This window comes from Corvus cornix, chromosome 5 (assembly GCF_000738735.6).
Source record: "Corvus cornix cornix isolate S_Up_H32 chromosome 5, ASM73873v5, whole genome shotgun sequence".
Lineage (NCBI taxonomy): Eukaryota > Metazoa > Chordata > Aves > Passeriformes > Corvidae > Corvus > Corvus cornix.
In genome coordinates this window covers 52358489-52375237 of record NC_046335.1, presented here as the reverse complement: position 1 = coordinate 52375237, position 16749 = coordinate 52358489, and the positions used below count along the sequence as shown (strand labels likewise).

The 16749-nt window shown below is 49.4% G+C and overlaps 1 protein-coding gene across 1 annotated transcript; it reads left to right on the top strand.

Annotated features, from left to right (window-relative positions):
- The first annotated feature begins 1452 nt into the window (after positions 1 to 1452).
- Positions 1453 to 15527, top strand: NRIP3 (nuclear receptor interacting protein 3). Its single transcript, XM_010406630.4, has 7 exons — positions 1453 to 1867; positions 8110 to 8289; positions 8913 to 8995; positions 11519 to 11658; positions 12040 to 12092; positions 12195 to 12292; positions 13629 to 15527. The coding sequence occupies exons 1-7, from the start codon at positions 1694 to 1696 to the stop codon at positions 13648 to 13650; spliced, it is 750 nt and encodes a 249-aa protein (XP_010404932.1). The 5' UTR covers positions 1453 to 1693; the 3' UTR covers positions 13651 to 15527.
- The last annotated feature ends 1222 nt before the right edge of the window (positions 15528 to 16749 follow it).

Genomic DNA, 16749 nt, shown 5'->3' with positions numbered 1-16749 from the left:
ATGTGAGGCTGTGAAATAACAGGCTTAGGTTTTATGGCATTCTGCCTCAGCATCTGATTTTTTTCCCTCCTCTCTCCCAGGTCACATGAGGAGGGGCTGAACATACATGGTCTGTCCTTGGCTGCAGAGCTCAGATATGTAAGTTCTGGTATCAGCCCTGCCCTGTACCAGCCATACTCCCCAGGCCAGGAGCAGGGGCTGCAGGGTGCCAGTTGTGTCTTGGTGAGCAGAAAGTGGGAGTCCAAGCTCTGTTGGTGGGTGACAGCAAAGCAGAATCAGAGTCCCAGCTCCTCATGAAGGTAAAAGTGTCCTGGAAGTCTGTCTTGGAATAAATCCTGGGCTAAGCTCTGCTTTTCTTGTGGTTTGCCTAGCACATCAAAGGTCTCTCTGAGTTTAACAAGAGCCAAACCCATGTGGATCTGTACTGTCTCTCTGAGGCAGAGCTGCATTTTTTCTGCACCTGTTCTATGCAATAAGCTACTTGGAAAGCAGAAAGCTCAGGGAAGCACCTGCTGCTCTCACTTGCTGTTGCAGCGAAATAAACCCAAGTGTGCTGTGAGTCCTGCTAAGAAAATTCCCTTCTCTAACTATTACATTAATCAGTCTTTATAGCATGGAAGTCTATTAAGTTTGTTCATGTGTGTTAGTTCATGTTGTACACTTTAATGGAAAGAGGTAGAGGAATTTTACTGGAGACTTTGTTCATGCTTAAGTAAAACAAGTTAAAGGACAGCCCAGCCCCAGGAAAAAGGATTTTGCTTCTTGGAAGCTTAGGGCAGCCTGTGAAGAACAAAGGATGTCTCTGGACAGCCAAGGTATTGCCAGCATCCTCATCCTCTAACACGTCTCCTAGCATTGTCTGGGATCAGAGGTAGGTAACTAGATCCAGCAACATCTGGATCATTAGACAAGCAGCAAGAAAGCTGCAAACCTATATCTGGTTTGCCAAGTTTTGCTCTGATTAACAATCAGTTGTGTTGGTGTTAGTGATTAGTCAAATTGTGCTGTACTTGGACATTTGATGGGTACAGAAACCCTGTGTAAAACCGCATTTAAGGTGCCCCAGTTTGGCTGGGACAACTTTTGTGGCAGTTTTCCTGGGCACTTGAGTGGACACTGATGATCCAGATCGGTGCTGGCAATGTTCTGGTGAGACCAGGGGCATCCTGAACCTGCCTCGAGCAGAAGGCACCAAACCTCCCCATGGCCAGCTGCACAGTCCGTGTGGGACAGCGTGACCCCGGCCCGGGTGGGAGCAGCCCCCAGGAGCACACGGGGGCCGGGCAGTGTCGCCTGTGGGGACACCTCCGTTCCCCATGCGGGGCAATCCAGCTGTGCCTGCCGGGGCTGGCCAGGAGAGCGCTGGCTCCCGGGGCTGTGTGCGGCTCTCAAAGCCCCGTGCCGCTGCTCCGGTGCTCTCTTCTGTCCGTGAGGGCTTTGAGAGCCGTGGAATGCCTGTGGCTAACCGTGCTGCCGGGAGAGCAAGCGGGGAGGAAAGGCAGCGATGTGCTATCCCCTCGGAGCAGCCCGAGCTCCCCCGCCGCTGTGGGTGCCCATCCCCTCCGGCCGAGGTACCTGCCGCCCTCCTCACGTCACCAGGCTCCGACTATAAAGCGCAGGCGACAGAGCATCCCCCCATCGCAGCTCCCCGAGACGCGCATCTTCAAGGAGAGAGCCACTCACGGGCGGAGAGATGTTTTATTCGGGGATCCTGACAGAGCCGAGCAGGAAAGAAGTGGAGATAAGGGAAGCGGCGTCTCTCCGCCAGCAGAGGAGGATGAAGCAGGCGGTTCAGTTTATTCACAAGGATTCCGCAGATCTCCTCCCTCTGGATGGGCTGAAGAAGCTGGGCACTTCGAAAGATACTGTAAGGCTCTATTGTGTTTACTGGAAGGAGACTTAAGCTGGTAGGGGAGTGTCTATTTCTTTTTTCACGCTGTTTTTCTCTTAGGAGAAGTTGGTTGTGTGTGGAAACCAACTTGTAAAAAATAGGACTTTTGTATGTAAAAGGAAGGGAGTAGAAATATGATATTAGTTATAACCACAGTTGTTTTCTTCTAGTAGGTGATTTTTACATGCCTGGCACCCAGTTAATAGAATTTAAATTTTTAAATTTTTATTTTTACTTTTGTATGAAAATGGCATACTGTTTTCAGTACAAAATTCCTCTCTGGGTCAGGGTAAGTCAAAATGGCTTCATACAATGCATATATACACCCATGTTTGCCTGTGATGTGTATATACACACAACACATAATCATAAATATTCAGTAAAGTATAGTTACTGGTATTTCAAAATATAAAACTGTCAAGATCACGCTTCAATAAAGGCTTATGCAAATATGGGGTTTTTTAAAACCGAAGAGACATAATGTTAGGTTTAAAATATTTACATATACAGTGATCGATGTGGTCCTGTACTTGGTATTTATTAGTCGTCATGTCTGGGGGCAGGAGAGCATTTCTAAATACTCTATAAATATTTGAGCTTTCTCTACTGAGAAAGGATGCTTCAATGTAACATTGAAAGTTCTGACTTAAGGAGTAAAATTTAGGAAACATACCTACCAGGGAAAGCTCATCTAGCTTTTCTTGCCCAACTGTTGCAAAATTCTTGCACCTTGCAAAACAATAGCTGCTTTTTTTCAGTGCTTGATAATGGGTTTTGTTGAAAAACAAAGTCAATCTTTTTATTTTTAGTGGCATAGTTTTGTTCTGTCAGAGCCTTCCTGCTCACCTGGGTTGTGCTTGGCTCTGCCTGCCTGAGACAAGTGGAATGAGTTGGCTGTTCTCTGCAGTGCACATGGAGATGGTTTTTTTTGATATCCCGAGTGTTTTGCAATTGTAGGAGGTGAAGCTCCTGCCCAGGGAAGGGCTCAGAAGGAGCTTTCCCAGTCACCACTGAATTGCAGCTCTCCAGCAGGGAGCTGAAGTGCCTTTCAGGGAGCGATGGTGTTATTATTACTGCTGTCAGCAGAGTCTAAATGACAACTTGTGGTTCAGTGACCCCCAGCATGCGGGGCTGAGTCCCTGATGTGGGTTCTGCTCTGCCCAGATAAGAAGCAACAGGCAGCAGGAGCCAGGGGCACTGAGCACTGAAGCCCTTTGCCCTGCACAGCGAGGTCCAGGTTTTGCAGCAGCAGCAGGGACAGAGCATGGGGCTCCTCGTCACCACCTTGGACACAGAGATGTCACTCGAGGTGTCCTCCCTGCTCCCGTGCTGTGGCTGCAGCATCACAGCCCCTGCAAGGAGGATCTGCATGGGGACCTCTCTCCAGGGATATGCCAAAGCCCTGGGGAGGTCCACAGCTCCCAGTGCCCTCCAAGAACAAAAAGAAGGTGCATATGGCAGAGGTGAGACGCTCATCTGGCTACCCTGGCTGGGGTGGGTCTCTGGCTGGGGATGGGGTGAGAACCCAGCTGGTGTGGGCCACCCCGTGGCAAAACCCCCTTGTCCCCACGCCACAGCAGGGTGTGATGGCGCAGTGGACACCTGTGGCCAGGGCTCCCTTGGCCACAGCCTCCTGCCTCGTGGGGTGTATGGGGAGTCCCCACAGTGAGAGCACTGGCAGGTGCTCAGGCCCATCCCACAGTCCCACAGGAAATTCCATGAATTTCAGAGATGTCTCCCTGGGTTGTGTTGCAGAGAAACTGCTGTGGCTGCTGGGACGTCACAAGAGATGTCCCCAGGAGGAGCAGTAGATTGTGCATCGCTGAGACTGGAGACCCTCCAAAATATGGGACTCTGCCTTGGCGTGGCCCCAAATTGAGAAGCCCAGAGGGGCTGAGCTGCATGGTCAGGAGGCCCAGGGCATCAGAGATCTTGGCCCAAGGTATTTGCATGGCTTCCTTGGGAATAATTGTGCACCTCCTCACAAAGCAGCACATTTTTGTGAAAGCTGCGTGGCAGCTGTGGTGACGTGGGCGGAGGGGCTTCTGACGTGCCCAGCGTTATTAATGCAGGGTTTCCCGCGGGGGTTTTCCAGCAGCCTTGGCAGGAGCAGAGAGGAGGGAACAGCTCCTCAGAGATGGCGACAGGTGGTGAGAACAGATCCTGTCTGTCACTGTGGCAGCTGGCAGCAAGCATTCCAGTTTTGGGGAGAAATTCCCTTCCTTTTGGCCACAGAGCAGGGGGTGCTGTGCGCAGCGAAGCAGCAGCAGGTCAGCAGGGTGGGTGTGCTGGCATCCCCCAGTCTGTGTGGCATTACTCAGCTCCTGAAGCAGCTCTGCCAGTGATGCTGTGCGCAGGCAGAACTGATAAATACTTGTTGTAATCATCCATTTCAAAGCTCTCATCATTTCCAGTGAATTACTCTGGCCCAGACCGAACTCCAGCTCCTCACTCCCTTTATGTACTCTGTCCATTATGAGACCAAGCTATAGAAAAGCATACACTGAGTTTGGCAAATGTAGGGCTGGATGTAGAGAACAGAAATGGCTTTGTTTTGATGACTCTGCCCTCTAATAGCCTCTTTCCTGAAGCCCAGAAAATTGGCACAAGATGGTCTTTAGCTGGGATGTGGGCTCCCTGACAGGGTAACCATGACCCCTTTCCCAGCCTGAACAGGGTGTGCTGGCTCTTGCAGCCCCTCCTGGTGCTCTGACACTTCTCCCTTGCCCCGAGAGCCCCCAGTCCAGTTTGGAGCAGCTTTGCCTGATACAGTCCCTCATCGCTTTACAAGCTGGGAAACAGAGTTATAAATAGTAACAAACACCAGCAACAGCAACAAAAGCGTTTCCCCTTTCCATCATGCCCTCAGACCTCCCCTGGGCACCCTCAGAGAAGCCCTGGGTGCCCTGTGCCACTCCATAAATTGCCCCGGCTATGGGAAGCTGGGGCTGCATTTGGGTGTCCCCACTCTCCTGCTGTGCCCACCCCAGAGTTTGGGGTGTCCTGCCTGCAATGCAAAAAGCTCTAATGTTGCATGCACTGCCTTGCCCAGAGACCTGGCTGCTGCCTGGGCATGCAGGGGTGCAGGGAGGACTCTTGTCCCACCTCTTCACCCTAATAGAGGGGCTGACAGCACAGGATGCTGGTAGAAGATGTGAATTCGGATGAAGGATGGTAAGAAGACAGAGAAATTGATTATTTCTTGGGATGAGAGCTGTTGATGCATTAAAACTTTTTTTTTTTTTTCTCTACTCTCTAGGCACAGAAGAGAGGGCAAACCTGAGATGGGTTTATGGAGGAGGGGAGCTGGTGTCTTCCCTGACTTTCACCTCCACCTGAGTGAAATTGTTGATGGGTCTGGTTATCTATCCCCAGATGTAGAAGCCAAAATAGAGGGAAACCCCCCAGAGAAATGAATACTACGAGCTGCAGCAATGCACTTGCTTATAAATCAGAGAGGAACAAAGCTGGGCAGAATTATTTGTGCTTTTGACAGTGAGTGGCAAATAACTTCAGCAACAGAGGGTGTCTCTGCTCACTTCTTTAGGTTTCTACTGTGACATTTTTAGGGCATCATGGGTTTTTGCAAGGTCTCAGGCTTGGAAATCCTGATTTGTATTTATATAGTGTGAATGATACCAGGAAAATTATTTTTTCAATGACACAATGAAATGTAACATTTTATGTTTTTATTAAACTTTCAACAGTTTTGTGCAATGCAAAGGAATATTGTACCAAGTAATCTGGATTCCTTCAAACACTGCCAGGCCCACACTGGAGGGAGAACACAGCTGCCTTCCCCACTGCTGTCAGGAGGAGGTGTTCCCCCTCTCCCTCCCTCCCAGACATGGTCTGCTTGCAGTTTGCCTGCAAAATGTGTATTTGCAAATGTCCCCAGGCACATTATCCCTTTACCAAGTATGTATCCATCACTTGAGTCATCTCCATGACTAACATCTCTCACTCTGTTGCACACAAGAGTCAAGGGAAATCCAAGTCAAAGCAAACTAATTAATAGCCTGAGACAGGATGGTGCTGCAGGGAACCTTTCCAGCCCCCTCCTGACAGATTGTTGCTGTATTGGAGCACACCACAAGGAATATTCGTCCCCTCAGAGGCAGGATTTGCTGTGGTTTTCAGAAGGGCAAGTGTCAACAAAAGACAATCCCATTTGTGCTGGTAACTTGTATTCACTGAGTGGTGGATTTTTTTCCTTTTGGTGATGCATCCTGCATAGGATTCATAAAACCAGGGTCTGAGAAACCCCAAGTATGTTACTGATTAACTATCCATGGGAGAACGTGTAGTTAAAGCAATTTAGGTTGAATTCAAGGGTAGATGACAGTTAAAATAGCCATGAGGAGTGAGTTGCAGATTGAGACCAGGCAGATCAGAAGAGCACCCAGACTGTCCTGGATGATGCCACTCAGAAATTTCTGTTGGTCCTGCCTGAGTGGGATTGGACACAAGGAGGTGACCACTGCGTGATGGGCTGTCTTCTGGCCAGCTGGGTGAACTTCATCCATCTACTTCTACACTCCCCTATCCTCTCTCTGGTTGTTTTTAAAAGATGTGAAGAATTCCAGCTGTGTTCCTGAGCTGCAGTCAAACATAAAGGGTAAAAAGGACGTCCCATCCACTGTCAGAAAACCCTGGCTTGCATTTTTGCTCTGGTGAGGAATGCTGGAGGTGATCACTGTGCTGACTGTGCACCTACACCTTATGCCTCATACAAGGGAGTCCTCCCTTCCAAACTGATCTGCTTGTCCCTCCACACAGGGTCCAGTACCAGTGCAGCCAGTCTGCCTGCCTTTAACCCAGTTAAATAGTGCTGGTTTCAGCTGTTTGGCCTCACTGGGAGGGCAGCATAATGTCAGATCTGATTCCTCTCCATCAGAAGTGTGGCTGTGTCACTGCCTGTACACAGGACATGCTCTGTAGTGTGCTGGTCAGACACAGCACCTGCAACCCAAAATGGCCATGGGATTTTCTTTCAAGTAGCAGAAATAAGAACAGTGGAAAGTGGGGACGCAAGGAGCTGACACGTCCCAGTGACCACCGGTGCTGGCTGCAGCTGCCCCATCCCATCAGTCAGGTCCAGCTCCACTGGCCACGTTGTGCCCACAGCAGGATCTTAAGTGCCAACGTGGCTGCAGTTATTTTAAGATGATGCCAGGTTGCATTAGCCTTGTGTAAGTGGTGTTACTTAACATGCTGTGCACAAGGGTGGGCACTGGCCAGCTCGGGAAGCCATGGCCCAAGGTTTTCAACGTTATCCTGACTCTGATATTCCCTTGGGATGAGGAAGTTTGCTGGTTCAGATGTCTCTGCAGACACACCGGCTTATTTAATGTGAATGCAAAAATTCAGGAATAAGCCAGTAAGAATGTCTCACCATGGACAAATTAAAATCAGAAGGAGAGGCAGATTAGCCAGGCAGAGAAATGAGCAAATAATCAGGCAGAGTCATTTCACCTCCAGCAGAGTATGTGCATCCATCTGTGATGAACATTAAATGTAAAAAGGCGTTTGGGAAAGAGGTTGGGGGAGATCTTGAGAGGCAACATGCTTCTCCCAGAACAGAAGGAAATGACAGAGAAAGAGAGAAGTGTTGGGAATTCCTGGGAGAATACCTGCCTACCTCAGACCAACTTACCTCTTCCCCTCCTCTCCTGTTCCTCATGTGGTATGGCACTCAGGATTGGTCCCATTTACCCACCCTTAGCAACTAAATAAAAATATGGGGGAAGAGACACACAGGGCAATTTTAGACCTTCTTCATACTTAGGTGGTGAATGTCATTGGAAAGGCAATTTGTTACATCTGAATTTTTCACATCACTACAGAATTCCCAATATCAAGAGATGAAGGCAGTTATGGATGAAACAGCAGCTTGAAAAGGCCGGACTTGTTTGGATTCCTATAGGCAATCAAATCTTGAGTTTGGTAAAAGAAAAGCATCCCTCCAAAGTCTGGTTAATATATTGAAAGTATTATTCCCTTTGCAATATCAAGTAGCTCTCTAGTGAAAGCCAGGTAAGCCAGAGCTAGCTAGGAAGAGTACTTGTAGTCTGGGAATCAGGGAGAGTGAGTTTAGGGCACTCCTCCCATGAGAGCAGCACTGGCCCATGGGCACCACAGGCAGTCTGGTGACACAGGCCCCTGTGTGGCTTTCCTCTGGCTTCACCCTGCTCTTCTATGTGTGTTCTTTCTCAAAGCAACCGCATAACATCCTGCAAAAGCGCCTGATGGAGACAAACTTATCCAAGTTACGAGGCAGCCGAGGCAGCTGGTCTCCAAAGGGCGATCTCTCATCACAGATCAACAAGCTGAACCAAACCAAACTGGGCAGCTCAGGGAAAATGGAGGATGAAGAGCTCATAGCGGTGAGCTGCCAGGTAATAGTCCCTCCACAGCCTTTTGTGATGTTTTTTCCCCTGCAGATTTTATTTCTAACAGTCTCAGGCTGTGCTCTCATTCTCCATGTTTCCCAGTTAGGGTTGTGCTCCCGCAGGGTTGTCATGGCTGTGTGGATGCACTCCCTCTGCAGCTCCAGGCTGCCGTGGCAGAGATGCCCACCTGGGAACCATAGTGAAAACTGGTCTTATGGATGTCTTCCCCCACACATCAGGGCAGAGGGGGTAGCTAGGCTGGGGCAGCCTGCTGAAATGCTGAGGTGTAATTATCCATGGCAAATCCTTGTGCTCACAGCCTGCTTGTTTTCCTCAAGTGCCATCCCTATTTTCTTTGCCCAAGGGTTATTTCACATTTCTCTTCCTTAGCCCCATGCTCTTTTGTATTTCCCACTCTCCACAATATTCTCCCCTGCCTGGGGCTGCCCCATCTGCTCTCTGCGGTGGCAAATGAGCCAGGAAGGGCTCAGGACCCTACATGCATCTGAGCATGCAGGGGAGCAGGGATGAACTGGCATTAGGAGAGTTCAAGGGGACCAGAGATCCTGGACACTCTGTGCTCATCCTGCGCCCCACACATCATTTCCCATCTCTTCTTGCTCTTGCAGTGTGCGGGGAAGGAGCTGAAGGCTGTGGTGGACACCGGCTCACAGCACAACCTCATGTCATCTGCCTGCCTGGACAGGCTGGGGTAAATATCCAGCTGATTTCTGTTTTGTAGGAGCATGGCACCTGGAAGCACAGGCACTGTCCTGGGGCTGGGGCTTTGCTCATGTCAGTGATGGTCATTCTAGAAGGGAGTGCTTTGGGCTGTGACTGGGTAAGCCCCTGAGCCTCCTGGTACAACCAAATCCCATCCCAATCTTAAATGGCAGAGAGATGGAATAGGAAACCACTGGTACCACCCTATTCACCTCTGAGGGAACCTCTTCAGACGGTTGGATGCATTTGTATTTGTTCACTGCCTGCTTGTCACTCAGTGCCTCACGAAACAGCTGAACCTTTCCCAGCCTTCTGTGTCCCCAGGGCAGGCGTGGGGCTGCAGCCCAGCCCAGCTCTGCAGGCTCCTGTGGCAGGGCAGGGACCAGGCTGCTGGACATGCCCCCACCAGAGGCTGCAGCACTGCTGGCCCAGCACCGAGTGTAAAGGAGCTGTGTGCATGCATGTTCTCAGAACTGGGTCTCCGATGCTGCTCCCAATTACAAATTTCTCCTGGTTAAAGGAAAAGGAAATGTATTTACAGATTGTTGGAGAGGTGACTGACAGCCATTTGCAGCAAAACTCACTCGTCTCTGAGAAACAGGACCAGGCATCAGCTCACAGGATATCAAGGAGGTTTTGGCACTTTATTCCCATGGAGTCACTGCTTTTTTTTGCAGTAATTATGAAAAAAAAAAATTACACCTTTTCCTTGAGCACTACTGCATGGCCCTGAATGAATGGTGCCTGTTCCTGTCCTAATATTAATTACTTATTTGCTGAACAGTGTTTAGTGACTGGAAGGTGGCTGGGCTTACTACATCCTTGTTCCAGTCTGTGGAGCAGCTCAGCCAAGCTTAGGATGGCCACAGGATGGCATTTGGAGGGATATCATGGCCTGGGACAGTTCCTCTGCTCCCTGTGTTACTTACATGTGTCCAGTGCAGTTCTCACAGCACTGCTCTGCTGCAGCAGCCCTGTCCTTCAAAGAACACTGAAGAAAGAGGTTAGAGCCTGTTTCTGGTGCCCAGGTCTCAGGGGACTCAAAACAGCGCATATGTGGCTGATGCTCAGGCTCAATTCCTCCCTTCTTTTTCAAAAATCTTTTTGTGTCTTGTCAGGATGCCAGTCACTCTCTCCCCCTCGCTCTGAGGGAAGCAGCAGAGTAGGCTCACAGGTTGCCAGCATGAGAAATCCCCTGTGGAGCTGTAGGAGGTGCAGGAGGTGGCCAAGGAACTCCTAAACTTCTCAGTGATATGTTCCCACTGGTTTTTAGGGCCACACTCCAAGAAAGCAGCAGAGGGGATCCAGCTCCTTCTCTCTGCTACCCTCCTGGTCCTTGTACCTGTGTTAAATGGTGTGGGCAATGCCCACCTCAGTCCCGGGGCCTCTGAGGGGGCTGGTCCCCCCAGGACAGATGGACAGACAGACACACACACACGCACTGCTGCAATGCGGCTCAGCAGAAAGGTACCTCAAATAGCTGAAAATTGATACAGCTTTTGTCCAAGGGAGAGATCAGCACCTCAAATGGCCTTTCCATTAGATTCTTGTTCACTTTAAAAGAGAAACTGAAGCTAAATAATTAATTAGTATTGTCAGACTGGTGTAGTTAGAAGCTGTACCTCTGACAGAAGTATCTCTGACATCCTTGTTTTCTTTTCTTTGGGCTGATGTGATTGATCTGTCCCCATTTCCTCTGAACAAATCCAGCAGCAGTGCCTAACAAACTAACAACCTGATTGGGCTGCCCTGGGTGTGAGCCATGTTCAGCATGGACAAAAGGGGACTCAGGGGGTACCTTATTACTCTCTACAACTACCTGAAAGGAGGCTCGAGTGATGTAATGAGTGACAGGACCAGAGGAAGTGGTCTCAGGTTGTGCCATGTGGGCTTTAGTTTGGATATCAGGAAAAATTTCTTCACTGAAAGGATGGTCAGGCCTTGGAACAAGCTGCTTAGCGAAGTGGTTGGCATCACCATGCCTAGGAGGGTTCAAAATATGTGTGGGTGTGGCATTTGGGGACAGAGTTTAGTGGTGACCTTGGCAGTGCTGGGTTAACAGTTGGACTCAATGGTCTTAGAGGTCTGTTCCAACCTCAACATCTCTGTGATTCCATGGGGACACAGTGTCAGCGCCACTCGTGGAAGCTGGAGTGAACTACCCCTTCCTTACACCCACACTGCTTTAGAAGCAATTTTGTATTCCCCAAGCCTCGAGGAAATGTGGGAAAAAGATTCCTCAGGTAAAGCCAAAATCCAGTACAGAGCTGTGCTTGGGGCAGCCCCAGGGCTGCACTGTGGGTCCTGCTGTGGTCTGATGTGGGTGTGGGCTGCTGGCTGCCTGCAGAGCATCCACAGAGAACCTGCCAGGGAAGCAGCTTTCCAATAACAGCGTGGTAAATGAGCAAGGCTAAGAGCACTTCAGGCGTAAGCACCCTCCAAACACCGTTTGCTCCTTGCTGGAACAGCCAAGCCATGGCCATCTGATGTTAGGGGTGTTTTCAATGCACAGGTTAAAGGAGCATCTCAAAGCACTCCCTGTCGAAGACGAGACGGTTTCGTTGCCGAACAAGGTCAGAGCCATAGGCCAGATAGAGTGTCTGTCCCTCACAGTGGGAGCGGTCCCCGTGGAGTGCGCTGCCCTCGTCGTGGGTGAGTGTATAACCCTCTGCTCCTCCACTACGGGCTGGGGTCTAATTCCTCTCACCCCAGAAGGACAAAAAGAAGCTTTAGGAAGATGTTAAAATTAAAATATAATAAGTTCTTGTTTGGCCCCTCAGAGGAAGGGGAGAGGAGGTGTTCAGCAGGCTTAGCTTTGTCATGCTGATGGAGCAACTCCTGCATGTCCCTGCAGGCACACCCGCCTGCCCTCCTGCCATCCTGTACCCTCCTGTTCTCCTCTGGAGTCAGTCCCTTTATAAACAGGGTTTTGTTTAGTAGAACAACCACGAAGGAAGGAAGGATGGAGTCACTGACAAAAAGCACAGGAGGGCATTTTGAATGTATAAATCTGAACTGTCCTGTTTTTTTCAGAAGACAACGAGCAACCCTTCTCCCTTGGGCTGCAGACACTGAAGTCTCTGAAGGTAGGGGTTTTCCAGCAGGATGCTTACCTGTGCTGGTGGGGGCGCTGGGACCACTCTGAATTGCAGTTTTCCCTCTCACCTAGAGGCATTTATTCTCTACAGTGTGTCATAAACATGGAGAAGCACCACCTTGTTCTGGGGCAGATGGACAGGGAAGAAATCCCGTTTGTGGGCATTGACAGTGCTGAGGCAGGAGAGCAGTAAGTAGTCTGGGGAGGTGAGCTGCATGTCTATCCCTCAGCCTGGTGGCAGGGCCCCCTGGCAGGGCCAGACAGGAGCTGCCAGACCCTTTGCTGGAGGCGAGTGAGAGGTCAATGACCCCGGCAGAAGTCGTTTTCATCAGCTCATAAAATTTTGAAACAGAGCTTTTTCAGCAGCCCTTGTCAGCTTTTACTGTTTTTTTTCTAGTAAATATTGTACATCAAAGCGGGTGTCTGAAAAGACACTCACAGGGGAATGCCTTAGGAAATGTACTTTTTGGAGGTCACTAAGAAGACTCCTTGAGCCCTGCTTTGACAGTGTTCACAAACAAACCTTTGTCTGGAAAATATTTATGAAGCAAGGCTGACAAACCCACATGAATGTTTGAGAGAGAGATCCTGTCTGGAGATAACGGTGTTGCCACTTCTCCCTGCATTACCCCAGCAGCCCTCCTTCCAGCTCTTCCTGGTGTCCCAGATTTTTCCAGCCTTATCTCCCTAAAGAAAGATAAAGATGTGCTGCACCTCCTAAATGAGTGTGGCTGGCTCTGCGGGCGAGCAGGCTGCAGGCAGGGCAAACCTCCTCCTCCCAGGCACTGCACGGGGCTCTTTCTTGCTGAGTGCTGTGAAGAAGAGATGTATCACCGATTCCTGCCTCTGACTCATGAAACCGGCAGGCACCGAGCGCCTGACAGGGGGAGGTCTGCACTTCTGTGCCATCGCAGGCAGTGCTTGTGGTTGCTCAGCGATGAGCAACCTAAAAAGCGTTTGCTCACTGCTTAAGAAAGAGCGTCTGATGGATGATGTAGGTCAGCATCTTCTTTAGCTGCCTGTCGCGACCAGCCACAGGGATTTGGGATGTCCTGCAGCCCCGTGCAGCTCAACCCTCTGTGCTGGGCACTGCCGAGCTCGAGTGGGGTGGGGGAAGGAGCACAGCTCCCTCAGCCGGTTGTATCGATGGGCATTGGAGAGCGCAGGAGGGATGTGGGGGCTAGTGTGGGCACTCAGGGTGAGAGCGCAGGTGTGCCTGCTCTGTGTCCAGCTCGCCCACCTGCCGTGTGTCCGGGACAGCCGATGGCCCTGGTGCAGCGTGTGAGCCCGGGGAGTGCCGGGCACAGCACTGTGGGGGAGCCACGCCGAGCCATGCCAGACCACAGGCTGGTTTCCCTGTCTCCTTTGAAACAGAGATGCGAGAGACGCAGCGTGGTTCTGTCGCCACTGCAGTGATAAATTATTTCTTAGTACTGCTTTCAAAGTCAAATTGTGCTGCTTTTTTTTTTTTTTTTTTTTTCCCCTGTGAAAAACGCCTGTTTTACTAAATGTCTTTTCCTTCCAGTTTCAGCAGTTTGGAGGCATAAAGAGAAATTGAAACACCATCCCTACACAAGAGCTTGATATCAAAGAAATCCTGTGCAGCTGTTCCAGATGAAACAGCAACGCTCTGCTTTGAAAACATTTATACTAGGCTACAGCTTGAGTAGAGCTAAATGAAATCCTGTTTGTAGCCAGTAATTTAGAGATATTGTCATGTTTATCTATGGATTTTGAGAAACAAACGTGTGCTTATTTTCTGGACTTTTCTATATAGTGTACTCTTTATTACAAACAGTTGGGAAAACCTTATTAATTCCTTCTGATGAGAAAAATACTTTTTATAGTGGCCTCATATGAGTAATTGTACTTAGCTGTGATTAGAGGCTATCAGAATGAGACTTTTATTAATGATTTTTCCAGGAGCTAAGCATTTATATTCTCTTAATCAATATTGCCACATTCAAATGGCCACTACCAGGAAGTTACTCGGAGTAAAATAACAATGTTAATACTACCTAGGAATTATAGCTCATCCTGTTAGCATAGTATTGTTGCCATGTAATTAGGGATGCAACTGCTGGCTTGATGAGAAAGAGTAGTTGCAGAATTATTAATGGGTTATAGGCTTCTCTGCAGTGGTGTGGCAGAAGCATAGGAACAGGGCTTGGGAGGGCTACCAGGGTGATCTCCTGGTGTGGGGTTGGCACCAGCGCTGGGGCTCAAAACCCTCTGAGGAGGGATCCTCTGGGCAAGTCTTGGCTGCCTTCCTGTGGGGGTCATCAAGTAACTAAATCATTACACCGGGCCAAAAAGCAAAAAACAAGCACAAAAGTGTGTTGTCTGGAAGCAGCAGATGCAGTGCCCTTGGTTCCCCCTGCCACCAGGACCTGTGTCTATCCCTGCCCAGCCAGCACCCAGCCTGAAGCCCCTGCAGCACCCAGGCCATGGCTGGTGCAGGTTATTGACTCCAGCTGCACTTCAGTGCTGCTGCCAGAAATGCCATATTTTTTATATCTGTCTGCAAATTGCCTGGGTTTTTAAGTACAACCCCTGATTACCCTCAGGGGAGGTGGGAGTTTTTGCCAGGACAAGCATTTCATTTGGTGTCACTGTCCTGGAGCAGCAGGGTTGCTGCTTAGCCCATGCCATACGTTATTGCCTGGGGGAGCCTGGCCTTGCACAAATGCAGCTCTTTATGTTTCCAAAACCTTACAGGAATTAATCACTGTCATCTGCTGAAGAGGCATTTTTAAAATTCAGAATAATATCCTTGTGATGTTGTGCATCCTCTGACGGCCAGTCCTGCTGCAGCTGGATCCTTAAGGGATCTATTTGTGCTGCAGGAGCAGGAGCTGCTCTGGTAGCTCTGGCTTAGCAAAAGCACTTTGGCCCTGGCATCAGCCACAAGCACCGACAGCATTCCCACTTTGGAAGCTTCTTGATGGTTCTGGGTGGGAATCAAAAAGTTTTGTCACCTCATGGCCATCGGCAGCCAGGCTCCTGCCAGCTGATCCAGCGTGTGCCCACTCCCACCATCCCGTGCCTGCCAGGGAATCTCAGCTGGAGCTTTATCTCCTGCAGTGGGTTTGAACCTCTTTTCAGTATTGGGTATATCCAGCAAACCTGACCTATCTGTATTTTGAGCTATTTTCTATTTTGGTGATAAGTTTCAGTGCTTTCTCTACATACAATATTTTATAACAGCTATAAATATAAATACATATATATATACATTTACAAGGTTGGGCTGCCCACGGTAGTCCCACTGATGTGTTGTAGAAATATTTCACTAAATATGAAATATATTTGATTATTTTATATGCTATGAGTTTGGTACTTTGGTACTTTTTTCTTTCTGTGCATATTACTGTGCTAAATGTCAAATTAAATCCAAATAAAGTTACACTGTTATTGCTGTTTATTTGCTTGCATGCTGGATATGCTGGGTTTTTTTTTTGTTTTCAGTGCACATCTCTGTTAAGAAAAGGAGTTTGTTTCACTCTTTAGTCTGATGGGGCTCTACAGTGCTTTTGGAAATGCTGTTGAGAATTGCCATTGAACTGAGGGAGAGTGGCAGTGGAGATGAATTAACCAGGGCAGGCTAAATGGTACACAGCACTTGGGGTAAAGGTGAGCACTTGAAATCCCAGCCTTCTGTCACCACGTGTCTCCCTCCCGAGGGAGGTATGAGATCCTGCTGTTTCCAGGTTTACACTTTGGAAAGCTGTTTTGGTGTTTATGCTGTGTTTGGTGAGCTCGCTGGGACAATGCCAGCGCAGGTGGATATGAAAGTCCTTTGGAAACTCTGGAAAGCTGGGAAAAGAAAGTGGCCAGGACACAAGAGAGGCGAGGCATGTGACCACAGAGATCTGGGTCTTCCCCAAAGCTTTGAATGTGGATTTAGGGACTTCCTGTCTCTGCCTGGATGGGCTTTAGGCTGCTGCAGCAGTAGTCTAGCTCTGTCTTACTGATGAGAAGTTATCCTTTCACGCACTCCACATCCCACAGCAACAGCCTTTGGTAGAGCAGCAATGCTCTAAGCCCACTAAAACTGTCTCTCCTCAACACTGGGCTGGCACTTTCTATGAGCATGGAAAGAAACCAGGCTCCAGCAATGAAGTGGGAAAAAAAAAAAAAAAGGATCAATGTGCAGGCAAAAACAATGTCTCGTGCTTCCTGGAGCTGCTACAGGTTTCTAGATTTACTCAGACTGTTCCTGATGCTAGAGAGCAGAGTCCCAGCACACGCAAATGGAAAATCAGTGGGCAAAATTCCATCCCTTCTGCACAGAGTAGGGCTAGCCCTGGAGCTAGTGGCCCTTCAGAGCTGGCTTCTGTGAACAGGATCTCTATAGGACAGGACAGCTGCTATAGCAGACAGGCGTTCACCTCAGTGCAGAGGGATTATAGAATATGGGAAGTAATACCAGATCTCTGCATCAAGCACTTGCATGGTCACAGGGGTAGATGGTACAGCAGCTGAGTGCTGCAGAGCAGCTCAGCAAGCCCTGGGTGCTTGCTCCTTCTCCTCTCCAGCCCTGGTGTGTGCCTGTGCTCCTTTGGCAACCTCTCCCTGACGTGAGTTTGCAGGAAGGCCTTGTAACCGAGGGACCTGCTGCTTCTTGTCAGGTGGCTGGGGCAGAG

Bases quoted from the DNA above. Each gene is read 5' to 3' on its own strand.
- NRIP3 (XM_010406630.4), top strand. From the start codon at position 1,694: ATGTTTTATTCGGGGATCCTGACAGAGCCGAGCAGGAAAGAAGTGGAG. The intron at 1,868-8,109 runs GTAAGGCTCTAT...TCTTTCTCAAAG, and splicing joins TGGGCACTTCGAAAGATACT to CAACCGCATAACATCCTGCA. The intron at 11,659-12,039 runs GTGAGTGTATAA...TGTTTTTTTCAG, and splicing joins GTGCGCTGCCCTCGTCGTGG to AAGACAACGAGCAACCCTTC.